We start from the raw sequence: 13,584 nt of genomic DNA, 5'->3' as shown, positions 1-13,584 counted from the left end.
AAAGCAATTATCTAAAGACAAGATCATTGCTATAATAAAATTACACATCTACATGAGCATCTGGTTGAGATATACAGATTACTCATTATCTAGAATTGTTCATAATGAGCATAACCAAGTTGAAGAGGGGATAAATCCAAAGCAGTGAGCTTTGGGGGGAAAAAAAGTAGCATTCAGCTGCATTACACTAAGGTTTAATGTCATCTAGAGCATATCAGCAAAAACACGTAAGCAATTTTCCAACAATGTCTTACAAGTAATTAGAAAGATTGGATAGTAACTACAGCGTATAACTACCTCAAACAGGACATTGTATGTGGTCATGGTGAATAAGCTTGTCTGAAGCATCAGCCTTTCAGCCAACAAAGAGAACAACCCATGTCCAAGCATGACTTCAGCTTTTCTCCTAAAATGGTAGAGAAAGATTAAACAACATGCATTCTATTTGCTTTAGGGGAGAAAAAGTTTAAAACATGTGCCTCAAGAAATACAAAATCACTGGTAAGATATTTTTCTTGTTTGTTCCTTAAGTCTTTCACTTTTGGTGAAGGAAAAGGTTCAGATTCTGAAAGGACAAATCATTCCCTGAAGGCAGCCACCTTTCTTCCACAAATGAGGTCCACTCACCCATGGGCCCAAAAAGCTGAAACATAGCCTGGGGGATTTCTGGATAAACACTGAGGAAAGTACACCTTGGCCCTCATTTCATTCAAAAATGCAACCACGGACAGCAATCTCAACAGTTATCTACTATCACAGTCGACTCGAGACATATTAAACCTAGTTCTCAGTAACATAGTGTTCCACCACACCAGTCTAATTCTTGCTATTGATTTCACTGGAAAAGGGTCACTTTAAAAAGAAGGAGGCCATACTGCAAGTAACTATTCAATCAGCATGAATTGCTGATAATGGAGTGATAATGCCTGGACACTGGCTGCCAGCAACAAGCAATTCCACCATATCAAAAATACATTTGTGACAAATAGACTGAGGGGTAGTTGAAGAAGAGTAGCTCCTATTCAGTGAAGCCTATTTAGTGATTAACCTCCATTATAGCTTTTTCCCTTTACACACAAATGTGTGTATATACACCAAATAATTTATACCCAAAGTAACAAATAGAATGTCACAAATAGAATGTCTGTGTCACAATCTACCTTTACTCTTTCCTTTCTTGGGAGGTTTAGTTTTAAGACTCAAATCAGTACTTACTTTGGAGAAAGATGCTTTAAGAAATATCCCATCACTTTCAGAGCTTGCACTCTGATGCCTTCACTTTGTGATGCTAAAAGCTTGTAGACAACCCTAAGTGGAGAAAACACACTGGTCTTCAGTCAATGTGAAAAATAACAAATGTAGGTTTTTGCTCCTTGTAAACCTCCCATAAAAACTTAAGATATCTAAATGTATTTATCAGTTACATCCAATTTCTTTCATCACTTACTTTTTAAACAGTCAAGTGCTTAGGGCCATATCACTATCTGATTCTAGCTGGACTGTGGTTCATAGTATTCAACAGATCTTTAAATCTGTGAAATATGATTTTACTTATCTACATGGACTACTAAGCTATCTTCGAAAAAAGAAAATATTAATTTCCAATGAAATCATATGGAACAGAAGGCACAGTACTTATCCTTTACCATAAATAAGTTAAGATAAAATTTTTGAAGAAATTGGGATCATTTCACTAGGGGGAAAGAAAAAGCCTACCTCATTTAAACAATTTTGGAGAGCCTTTCCAAAACTATCCCATGTTACAATACGGCATTTTAAATCTGCAAGTTTTAGAGTTCAAAGGACTTTAAGGTTTTTGGCCTTATCTAAACATAACTGGGCACTCATCAGTAGTTATGTACTTTTATTTTTATAAACCCAAAAATAATTCTCAGAACACCTGAACTAAGACCCAAATAAAAAAAAAATTTAGTTCTATACCAGATACCAGAATTAAAGGTAAAATCGAAGGGTGATTAAAAAACAGTTATGTGTAACAAATAATTTATCCTGGAGAATGCTGCAACCATAGAAACTATAGAAGGAAAGAAATAAGCAAAACTTATACTGCACTGGCCATTCAAGCAATAGAATCCACTTCTTTTCTTTACAGAACACTATCAGGGTTTCGTAATTGTATAGGGGAAAAGCATTTCCTTTATTTTTTCTTTTCCTTCCCCTCACTGGATTGGTTACTTAAACATTTTTAATTTTAAGAGAACTCCAAATATTTCTAAAGTTTTGGAAAACTATTTTTAAATTTCAAGATTATCATGCCTCAATTGCAAAAAGTAGATGTATCAAGAAGCATACAAACAATCCATTAAGGGACTGGAGACAATACCAGAGCAAGGAGTGTAACAAATGAGACAGGAAAAGAAAGTGACTTCTTGCTGTGGACTGACTATTCATGCTGACTTGCTCATGTACTTGTTAAAAAAAAACAAAAAAACAAAAAAACACCCACACCTACTGCTAGTTGTTAAATAAAACCAAATGTACTGCATTGGAGACCCAACCTGACATTCAAATACTTTAGTATTTAGAGGTTTTTATTAGTTTCCCGTACGTAACACATTCCATACAAATGAAATCAAATCTGATGAAAATGGGTAAAAAGAAAAATAAAATCAGTCTAGCACTAAAAGGGGAGAAAACAATTAGAAACATGCCTGAATGCAGTCTCTTGAGAAAAGGCAACTGGAAAAAAATATATATAAACAGGGATTAACCAATAGGTGCAACTAAATGTAAGAAATGAGACTCTGCTTTACACAGTGAGAGAATTACTATTCCCCATACTTTTCTATTAGTTGTTCTTACATTTGTTTGCCTGTATCAACTTTTTCCCCACTGTGTTCAGGCAGGTTCCTGTTAAATTAGAAAAGTTCAACACCATGACAACCCTCTGAGAGCCACAAGACAAAAAGAGTCATAACTTAACTCCTCTAGCAGATTTTCTACTTGTACAAGTAGAATTTGCTACTTCCCCCTACTTTTCTCTCATCATAGTGTTAAACGCTTTTTTTCTATTTGTTGGGAAAAAGATTCCAAACAGCGCATAGCACAAAGTGCTACTTTTAAACAAATAAAAAGTTTTTCTGGAAAAGACCCACAGGAAAAAAAAAAGGGAAGAGAACTGACAAGGATCAGAAGACATCTGAATCAATTTTTGTCAGCCCCCTTCCAATTCCAAGACATCTGTAGGAATGGGGGGCTGAAGACAGACCACCAGTAGATGAAGACGTCAATACACAGACTGAAATGGATCACTCCCTGTTTAAGTGTGACTGACAGCTTGGAAACATTAAAAAAAAACACCTCATTGATAATAAATCCAACAGCACCTCTTGTCAAAATGAACACCTGGACCCAAAAATCTCCCAAGATGAGGAGTCTATGATTGCAACACACACACTGATTAGAACCATTCAGATTTCATGGGAATTCTTACAAGCAGCAGTATGGTCAAAACACTGAATTTTCTAAGTAGGAAAAAGGAAACAAACTTACTGTAATCCATTCCTCTGATCAAATGCAGGGATCATAGAACCAGGATGCTCTGACATCAGAGCAACCAGCAACTGCAAGACATCCATTAGATTGTCATCCTGTTGGATAAAAGTTAAAAATTTGAATTCACAACACATACACACTAGAACATTGCTTTGCCTAAAAGAACCACTACAAAATATTTAAAAAGTATGTGGAGATTAATAATAAACTAAGGACCAAATCACTTTGGCCAGGATCAAAAAACTATAGCTCTAAAGGCAAGTGCAGGAGAAAACATTGCAAAAAATAAACTTAATTGCTTAGGGCGAAAAGTGATATATCAGCGTCTGGGATGTAAGGATTTGACAGGCAATGGAATTTTAGACCATGTTACTTCCTTCCACACACATGCTCCTCTGTTTGCATGTGTATTTCCCAATCCTTTCCTGTACAGGAGCTACAAATAAACAGCTGCACATTTTCTGGGGCACAGGGTGGTGTTTAATGAAGTTTCTACTCAGAAACGTTCAAACCATGAGGAAAAAAATACTACCACCTGCCACAGACAATATTTTAAATGGGTAATTCAAGGCGCTTAGTAAATTTTTCCATACTTTTAATTTAAAGCACTCTAAGCTACAGTTCCTTAATCTGTTCCAAGATCATTGTAAGTAAAAATAACTTATGAAATAACAAAATGTAACTGTCTTTTCACATACTTTGTAGTATTAAAATGAAAGTTTATTTTTAAACAAAAAGAGTTCACAAATAAAACACTGACCAAACTTTTGAACAAATACTCTGATTCTTTACTCTAGAGTATCCTGAACAAATACTCTAACACTCAATTAGAAAATCAGTTTTACATTCTCCTGAACAACTCTATTAAGTTGATGATATTAACTGACATTACAGATGCTTTCAATATTTAGCCATATGAGAAGGCTAAATTCTACTTTTTTTGTTGATGTTTTTCTGAATTCACGGTTAGATTGTGGGATTCAGCATTAATGGATCTTTGACACATGAGTACGCAAACTGCAAAGATATTTAAAACATCACATCCTAGTCTGAAGGCTATATAAAGCTTCTGCTATTTTAGTTAACTCTTATGTGATAAGACCAAGATTCTTATTATTTACTTCTCCACATAAAATAGAATTGCTTGACTATGGTAATACCAAGTAGTAGTAACCAGCACAGAGAATAAAACTAAAATACAGGTGTAAGCAAAATTCTTTAAAAATAAAAAAATCTATACTGCTTGAAATGAATTTCAATTAGTTCCTTATTTTACCCATTTCAAGCACCCTTATAGAGATGAGATCAGTTAGATTTATGTCCCCATTTCCCTTGTCTTTGATGTTGCATCTGGCATAAAGTGCCTTTTCCTGGTGCTAAAATATGAAGATGCAGATGTATCAGTGGTAACCAACATTTTCTCCCAATTAAGTTTATATGCTTCTCTTAGATGCCATTAACATACATCTTTATTTTTTTAATGCATGTTTTCAATTTTATTGCTTTATTTAAGAAGCAAAATAAAAAAGAGAGGAAAAAGAAAACAAAAAATATTACTTAGGCAGTCTAAAAAACAAGGTTTTGACTTTTTTTAAAGTCAGTCCCACCATCTGTTTTTCTGCTTGGTAAATTGGTTTGTAGAACATAAGAAACCATTTTGACTTACTGGCTTAATGAACTTCAATCTAACATTGAACATTGTGCTTAAATCACTGCAAGAATATTGGCATATTAGCACACTTCTCTAAAGAATTGAACAACGTTTGCTACTTCCTCTGCAGAGCCATCTTGTGGAACAAAGGAGGTTATATTTGAAATTATTCAAACATTTGTCACAAACAGCACTAGTAAGCCATTCTTCATACACACATCCCCCAGATTAAAAATTGTCCTAGGTTGACTATATGATGCTTTTATCCCCAGTCGTCTCATTCCGTTTATGCTGAATAGTAAGTTTTGCACCTTTAAGACTTGCTTCAAGGATTGAGGCGGGGAGAGGAGGCGCGCAGTTTGTTTTCAGACACTGAACTCACTCCTACACATTCCTGCTTCTGGACTGCGTGTTTTCTGCGGATGAACAGACGGTGGGACAGGGCTCTCTTTTTTTTCTTGCTTTTTAGTTAGTTTAGCTAGCTGAGGCAAAGAAATTCCCTCGACTGTGCTTTTTTTTCCCTTTTTCCCCCTTTCTCTGGACCTGTTCACACCTGCTCTGGACTGAACAACCATAAGAGCACCAGCAGCTCGCATCGGTGGGCCGGGCTGTGCCTGGGCCACGGCATTTCCAGCGCCGGAGGGACTGATAAGGCACTGAGTGAGCTGAACTGGAATCTGGGGAGGGGACTTCCTGGGTTTGTCATCTCCTTTGGAGCAGCAAGGGGTTTTATTGTTTAATATTAAGTTTTCTTGTTTAATAAACAGTTTTTTTCCACTTTTCTCCAAGGAAGTATTTTCTCCTGGACCGGTTGGGGGAGGGGTGGTAGAATCCGATTTCCTGGGGGGCCCTTCGGAGGTTCTCTCCCAAATTTGCCCTGAACCAGGACAGCATATTAGCACACTTCTCTAAAGAATTGAACAACGTTTGCTACTTCCTCTGCAGAGCCATCTTGTGGAACAAATGAGGTTATATTTGAAATTATTCAAACATTTGTCACAAACAGCACTAGTAAGCCATTCTTCATACACACATCCCCCAGATTAAAAATTACCTCATGTATTGTAAGTAGGTAATTGAGGATAGCCTGCAATTCATCTTCTTTTATGCCATAGTCCTTTAAAAACAAACAGGTTTTAAGTATAACCTTTCAAGTATAGAATGCTGTTTCCAATAAAACATTGTCACAAGAAATGTTTACATCACAAAGCAAGCACTACACAACAAATTTGCTTTCACTTGTTCCTGTAATAGCTTTATAGCTGCAAGGTAGCTTCTTCCCTGCCCCCAAAAGCACCTGCTGAATACCATAAAAGTGTTTTAAAGCAATTTCAACACAGGCATAAAAACAATATAAATAGCAATATAGTATGTGAAATTGTTAGTGCAATACATGTTAATTGATACAGTCAATTTGAACTGAGAGCTTCCTGTTAACAGAAGAATTAAATTGAGGTAGCATAAAGGACTCAAAAGCAGATCTGGAAGTTTAATTATAAGCCTTTTAGCTATACCCATATGTATGTTTGCTTCTTACTTTCTACTAACGAAGCCCATCTTCAGTTGCTATCAACTTTGAAGAAATCTCAATCATTTATGGCACCTATGCCAGCAATATGCCCTGAGGTATATTTTGTGAAAATAAAATAAAAACCAACAGTTTCTAAGAACAGGATGAGGGTAGGCAAAAGCAGGCTTCTTCACTTCTGGGGCTTTTATTTTTTAAAGCAAGTCTTTCATTTCCCAAAAACATTTTGCACCGCTATGTACAAACAGAAAACTTGCCAAAGGATCAAACTCATCAAACTTTTTCTACAGATGCTCTATTTATTGTTGTTCTGGTTTTTCTTGGGGTAGAATTTATTTACAGGAGATGGCACACAGCTATGGTTTGGATTTGTGATGGAAACAGTGTTGATTACATAGAGATATTTTTGTAATTGCTCAGCAGGGCTTACAGAGAGAGACCAAAAACTTATGATAAGAAAAGGTCATGAAGAGCCTATAGGCAACAGAGCTGCTGAATTCCAATATTCCTCTAATGTCCAAGAAACAGTTATGAAACTTACTGATAAAGTCTTTCTTATCTTCCTCTGTCCCACTGACCCACAGCACATAGTATCAAATGTTTCTATTTAGTCTTTAGGCACTCATGACATAGCTGAAAAAACAATTAAACACTTTTTTCCCCAACAGTAGACATTTCTAAGATAATAACAGCTCCACTTCAAATAAAAACAGTTAATAGGGGGAAAAAAATGCATCCTTTAGCACTGCTGTCCGTGGCAAGAGCCAGAACAAAAAGAAGCACCTTACATGGCTTTTTCTGTTTATTTACTTTCACAAAATTCAACATGTTTAAAGCATGTTAGGCATTTCTTTGTGAAAGGAAACAGAAATATCCTACCATAATTTAAAGCTATCCTACCTTCATGACTAGCTGTTTAATGAACATCAACAAAAATGCTCGCAGGGATAAAATCTCCTTCTGAGTAGGCCGTGGACCATCTACAAAAAAAAGTAGATATATAAAATAAAAATTAACAGTCATTATTAGCACAGACAGCATTGTCACAAAAAGAAAAAAAAAGAGGCATTTTCTGGGTGAACAAGACACAATTCTAAGTCTTCCCACCCTCTATTTCAGACCACAAAACACTACTGTGTTTTATCACTTTTTATTAGCAAAATGTCTGAATAGTGATGTTCCACTAAGGCTTCATCTAAATTCTGACGATTTTAATGTTTCCTTGTAGTGCTATAAACCCACTTCATGCAAGGAATAAGACTGATACAAGAACTTTAGGTCAGAATTTCCAGACTTCAAATTTGTGCAGTTTACAGGTTTTTTTAAGTTCCGCCATAGCTCAAAGCAAGAGCTACATGTCATAATTATACACCGGCTAAATACACAAAAATCAATCTTACAATGCCATGTTTAAAGAGTACCTTGAAAGACATGAGTTAAATTTTTAACTCCAAGTCAAAAAGGACTAGCTTCTGCCATCTCTGTGTAAAGCAGACTTTCAAAGAAACATTTTAAATACTCAAACACTCAGTAGCTCCCAGGAGAGGCAAGGTTAAAAAAACAGGTGCAACCAAGTGTCAAAGTCAAGTAAAAGCTTTGGTACAGAAAGCAAATGAAGCGCTGCAAATGCATTTTGGAGTATAGTTTTTACATGTGCCTGTAGGGTCACAGTTCTCATGATCTTAATCATCACAGAAAAGCAAACCACCTAGAGAATGAAAGTGATCATATGAGTCTGGTTTTATAAAGCATAGGCCCACAGGCATATTTGGTTTAAGAACAGCTATTTGCAGTATAAACCAGCCTAATCAAAATAAGCCATTAAACTGCATTACTAAGACTATCCTACTCATCCATCTTCCTCAGGCTCGGTAAATGAGTTATGAAACTAAGCAAATCCACGAGAGACTAAAAAAAAAAAAAAGGAGAAAACATGCATGCCTTGCTTCTTAATGGATGAAAAATACTACAAAACAATCCTTACAGCCCTCTAAAAGGCAGGGCTGGTAATTTTGAGAAGTTGGTGGCAGGAAGTCAGACTCATCTAGGGAGTACTCACTCCTAGTAAATCTAGCTCTCTCCCATCACCTGCTTCTCTCTCTGAAATTCAAAAAATAACAGAGAAAGACCATATTCCCAAGCACAGCTCTACTCTTCCAACATTCTATCATTCCTCTGACCACCTCTGTCTAGTATCAGTTGACATAGGTGTCTCATGACAGAGGATATGACTTCTAAAGAAAGTTACCTATAGATTGTGGAAAAAAAAATCTTTCAAGGACAAAAGCACACCACTCACACTGTTACAGGGACCCCCTCCCCCCAGTATATAAAACTTTTTTAAAACAAATATCAGATTGTGAGAATAAAACTATATATATATATATATATATATATGTACATACCTATGCCCTTGGGAGTTATCCCACTGCGATCCTGAGGGTTCACCACCCAGTAATAATACTTGAGGGTGTGCAGGACCAAAAGAACTGTCCCAACCCGCCGGATTGCTCCATAAATGTTAACAGTGGCAATGAACTCGGTAGACAGGTAAGTGTACAGGGTCAGCTGAACCTACATCATCAGTCAGGAAAACAAAAACCATCACACCTGAATTACAGCATGTCAGACAACTGAATTCTTACGTTTCATCTATCAAAATGTCCTATATAGATTTTCTCTGCATAGCTTAGTCTTAAAACCTCTGAAAAGTGATGAAAAATTTAATTATATTCCTGAAACTGTGCAGTGCTGGTAATAAGGTTTCAGCTGCAAAGTTTTGATCAAAGTTGCTTACTGTCAGAGAAAAGAAATTCACCAAAACAAAAATACCCATTTCCAATTTATATCAAGACTTAAAATTTGACAACCAAGATAATTTCTTCATCAAAAATTGCTGAGTTTTTCCCATCTAACCCATCCAAACTTCCTTCCCAGTCTGGGTCAAAAGTCACAACTCTGCTCTGCAGAACACTGCAAGTTTCCCAAATCCCAGGAAACCCTGAGAGTCTGCAAAACTTGACAATTACAGGCAGCAAAGCAGAGCCTGAAGACAATTCCTGGATGATTTCTGTTGAGGACTGGATTTGGAGTCAAGGCTTAGCTTCAACACTTCCAAATCAATACACCGGAAGATACCTTATTGATAAGAAAATGCAATTTTACCTGTGCTGGGATATGAATCCATATTGCAGGATTCAGGAGAACATGATCACACAGCTGCTTCAGCAGGGGTACCCCATTGTGTAAATTGCTCAGGTATTTTGAGAAGGCAAGGCAAAGTTCTAGCACAGCTCTGGTAACGTGAGCTTTGGAAGACTGCAAAAGAAGATTTGCTTAAAGAGTGCCCTGCAACAGTGTAGGAAAAGTATTTAACTCAAAAAAAATTTCAACATTAATGTAAAACATCAAGGAAGATTTACTTTACCTTTTCTAGGCTGTGTCCTATCACAAGGAAGCCTTTACAGGAAAGCATCTGTTCTTGCATAGCAATAGAGTTCTTCAACAACTCCATGATGAATGCCAGTAAAGTAGAACTGGAAAACATGTTTTAGTAAACAAAAATGTGTTAAAGGGTTACAACAAGACATTTCCAAATTAACACCCCCACCACAGAACCCTGAGATACATGTTATGTAAATGTTCTGTTATGTAAATCAGAACTTTTAAAACAAAAAGCAAGACTAAATTTTGAATGCTTGCTTCAAAAAACTTCTTTATTTCATTAATGCTTTTCTAACTTGAAATTCTAAACTCTGAGATAACCATAAAAGCAAAATCCTTCTGAATTCTTGTAAAAAGGCAACAGTTAAGTTTGTACTACTCTCTGCTTCCTGTTTCAACTACAAACTTCTGCAAGATCAGTTACAATTGCCATTCTACTTCTTAAGCTATCAGATGAGCCAATATTTTTCTAGACACAGCTTTGCTGTTGTGCTGCTGCCAGAGGTAATATTCCTGTCAAGCCATTACTGCCTGTGAATCAAGACTTTAACCAGTTGAAAACCCCTGTATTGATGGGCCAATTTGCAACTGCATCAAACCCCTGACTTATCACATAGATGCCCAAGTCTGAGCCAGCTCAGGAGACACCCAGACACAAACAGATGGGCTGAAGGAATATTGTGACCATCCCTTCTAAGAAACAATATGAATACAGATCATCTTTAAACAGTCGTGAAACTACAAATGCAATGAATCAGAGCAATTACACCAGAATTCTAAAAAGCAATCCCTTTGCTTTTACTGCTGCTCTAACTTAGGAGCTCTAGAGCTTCACCAGCTTCTGTGTCTGGGCGTTCAGAAGTTGGGTGGAGTTGAAGCAGAGCTCAAACCAAAGGAAAAGCCTAGCAGCAACACTAAGCAACAGTATCTTCCAAAAACCTGAAGGTTAAAACAAAACTAAGAAAAATTCCAAGGAATGACTTCATGCTGCTGAAAAATTCACCCTTCCTGGAGTATCTCTGGAAGCCTTCCCCACTGAATTCTGTCCATGACAGGAATAAGCTCAAGAGAATTACCCACTATTCTGCTACACAGGAAAAAAAAAATAAGTTGTCAACTATAAAATTTGTGTACATTTTGATTCTCTGTGAGCTTTCACCGAACACATGGTGCAAACAAGTACATCACTTTGAGGTCCTGCCTGTAACCTTTTTGTTCTTAGACATAATTCACTGTTGCACAAGACAATGCCAACTACTCTGCCACTGGATAAAGCAAAAAGCAATAGGCAATTTCCTTTACTTCAAAGGAACAAAGCCCAGGACACTGCAAGTACATGCACTCACCAAACAGTTGTGTCAATGTGGTCTGAGGAATATTGCCTATAGTCCAACTGTGCAAAGAGAGGGAAAAGCACCTGCACTCCTCCAATGGAGTGCAGAGCGCTTTGGATGGAGTGCGTCAAGACTGCTTTCACATCCTGACAAAGAAAAAACATGAAATATTGAAACTCACTCAGACACTGATAAAAAGTTTCTTTAAATAGCCTTTAATTTCTTCAATATAAAATCTGTATTATTACCAAACAAAAAGAAATAGTAAAAATAAACTGGCTGCCACAGTTGCACTAAATGCCCAGGATGCCTGACCTACTGCTCTAGTTATAGATACTTCTAGATACAGATCTACAGTGCAGATCCTCAGGTGAATATACAGGAGGTAGCATTCAAAGAACAGGGAAGAAAAGGATTTCAAATCAACAGGGCAAAGGATGGGAGATAAGGAACATGTGTAGGGGAGTGAACATGTCAGAAGTGAGGAAGAAGGATTTTTTTCCAAAGCTAACCCAGCCTTTGTATTTATTAAGAGAATTTTTTTTTTCCTTAGGATTCTTTTGCATCCTCTTTAGTTCAAGAAACAGGAGCAGGTCCAACCCAAAAAACCCCAACCTATATGCAATTCCATATCAAAATCCCTATAAAACTGGATTTCAGGTTTGCAAACAGAAATCATTTGCACCCTCCAAACCTATGAAAATGTTGATTTACCTGCAGCATGAGGGCATGTGGTGAATGAACAAAAATAGAAGGGTTATCCTTAGGGGATGACTCAAGACACAGCTGTGCATCTGTAGCCCTTGGATTGTACATAAAAGCAATAGCACTGGAGAGTTTGCCATCATATAGCAACAATTTGTGATGTTCATCAAGGAAGAGATCACTTTCTGCCTTGAACTTGAACGTTCCCTGGATTGGGAAGCAGGGTTGAGGAAGGAAAGGAGAAAAAAAAATAGATTAAGCACACGGAAGACACAGATCAGAACAACTACTGCAAAAAATGATTAAAAGATTGCTTCTGTAATCAAGCAGTATTTCATCAAGAAACGTTCTCATAAGAACCAAAGACTCATAAGACTCAAAGTCAATTTTATAGCATTAAAATGGCAGAATTCTTTTGGCCCCTGAAGAGTGCCATTGAAAGGATGGTGGGTAATGTAAAAGAACCACATCAGCCTGGAAACAGCAGGACTGTCAACAATGTTCACTCAGAAGGAACTAATAATTGAGGAGCAGATAGAAAAGGAACCATCTTTTTTAGCGTATGTTTGTACAGCTGCTGGGGAACAACAGCCTTCAATTAGTGCCCCTCAGGCTATGACAAAACAAATAATAAATCACTGCAACAAAACTAATCCTCAACACTGACTTCACGCATTAAAAAAACCCCACTAGTGCAAACAACTATAAAGCCACATTTCTAAAACAAATACATCATAACTGATCTAAAGTTTTCAGCCTCAATGAAAAAGTGAACACAGTCAGAGATAACAGCTAAGTTCTCCCTCTCCCAACCACCAACATGGAAATTCTGAAAAGTAAACAGGAGCACCATTCTTTTTGTTTTATAAGAAATCAAGAAACTGAACTAGTGCTTACTTGAGGCTTCTAAGGCCATACATAGGCTTACAGAAGAAACATAGAAGAGTTTAATAAAAATATTACACTGTAAGATCATTTTTTTCAGACACAGAGGTGTCACAACATTCTTAACACCTACCATAAAGAATTAAACTTAGGAAAGTCAGTTCTAAGATACCTTATATCCCAGGCCAAGCTGATAAATGGCAAAGATCTGAGCAGCATTGAGAGCCTCACTAAAAAGGTAAACAGATGTCATCTGCCCGCAAAACACTCGATTGGCATCTGCTGTTTCTGAAGAACCCAGGAAACACTTGTCAAACGTCTGAAAACAGAAAACAGAACCCAGTAACAGGGTTTAATCCATGCTACACAAGCAAATCATGCAAAAAATATGCATTTCATGTGGAATATTTTTACATAAACAAGTACTTGAGAGCCTCAGCAGAAACAAGTATAAAGTTCTGAGATGCATAAAACCACAATTTATTCCTCTAAAAAAGGTTACCATTTTTATTTCAACATTT

At 36.8% G+C, this 13,584-nt stretch overlaps 1 protein-coding gene across 8 annotated transcripts in view; it reads right to left on the bottom strand.

The window, feature by feature from the left end:
• Window positions 1–13,584, bottom strand: part of LRBA (LPS responsive beige-like anchor protein) — a 370,012-nt gene that overhangs the window by 309,404 nt on the left and 47,024 nt on the right. For all 8 annotated transcript variants that reach the window (XM_059843942.1, XM_059843943.1, XM_059843945.1 and 5 more), the window contains exons 8-18: window positions 13,236–13,382; window positions 12,188–12,385; window positions 11,486–11,619; window positions 10,123–10,231; window positions 9,861–10,013; window positions 9,101–9,269; window positions 7,596–7,675; window positions 6,222–6,284; window positions 3,514–3,611; window positions 1,216–1,308; window positions 298–406 (exon numbers count right to left, since the gene is read on the bottom strand). In XM_059843942.1, the coding sequence (XP_059699925.1) occupies window positions 298–406; window positions 1,216–1,308; window positions 3,514–3,611; window positions 6,222–6,284; window positions 7,596–7,675; window positions 9,101–9,269; window positions 9,861–10,013; window positions 10,123–10,231; window positions 11,486–11,619; window positions 12,188–12,385; window positions 13,236–13,382 (1,353 nt within the window). The remainder of the gene's footprint in view (window positions 1–297; window positions 407–1,215; window positions 1,309–3,513; window positions 3,612–6,221; window positions 6,285–7,595; window positions 7,676–9,100; window positions 9,270–9,860; window positions 10,014–10,122; window positions 10,232–11,485; window positions 11,620–12,187; window positions 12,386–13,235; window positions 13,383–13,584) is intronic.

The sequence above is a fragment of the Haemorhous mexicanus genome, chromosome 4 (genome assembly GCF_027477595.1).
Source record: "Haemorhous mexicanus isolate bHaeMex1 chromosome 4, bHaeMex1.pri, whole genome shotgun sequence".
NCBI lineage: Eukaryota > Metazoa > Chordata > Aves > Passeriformes > Fringillidae > Haemorhous > Haemorhous mexicanus.
The sequence above is the reverse complement of the archived record's forward strand: the minus strand, read 5'-3'. Positions and strand labels throughout refer to the sequence as shown.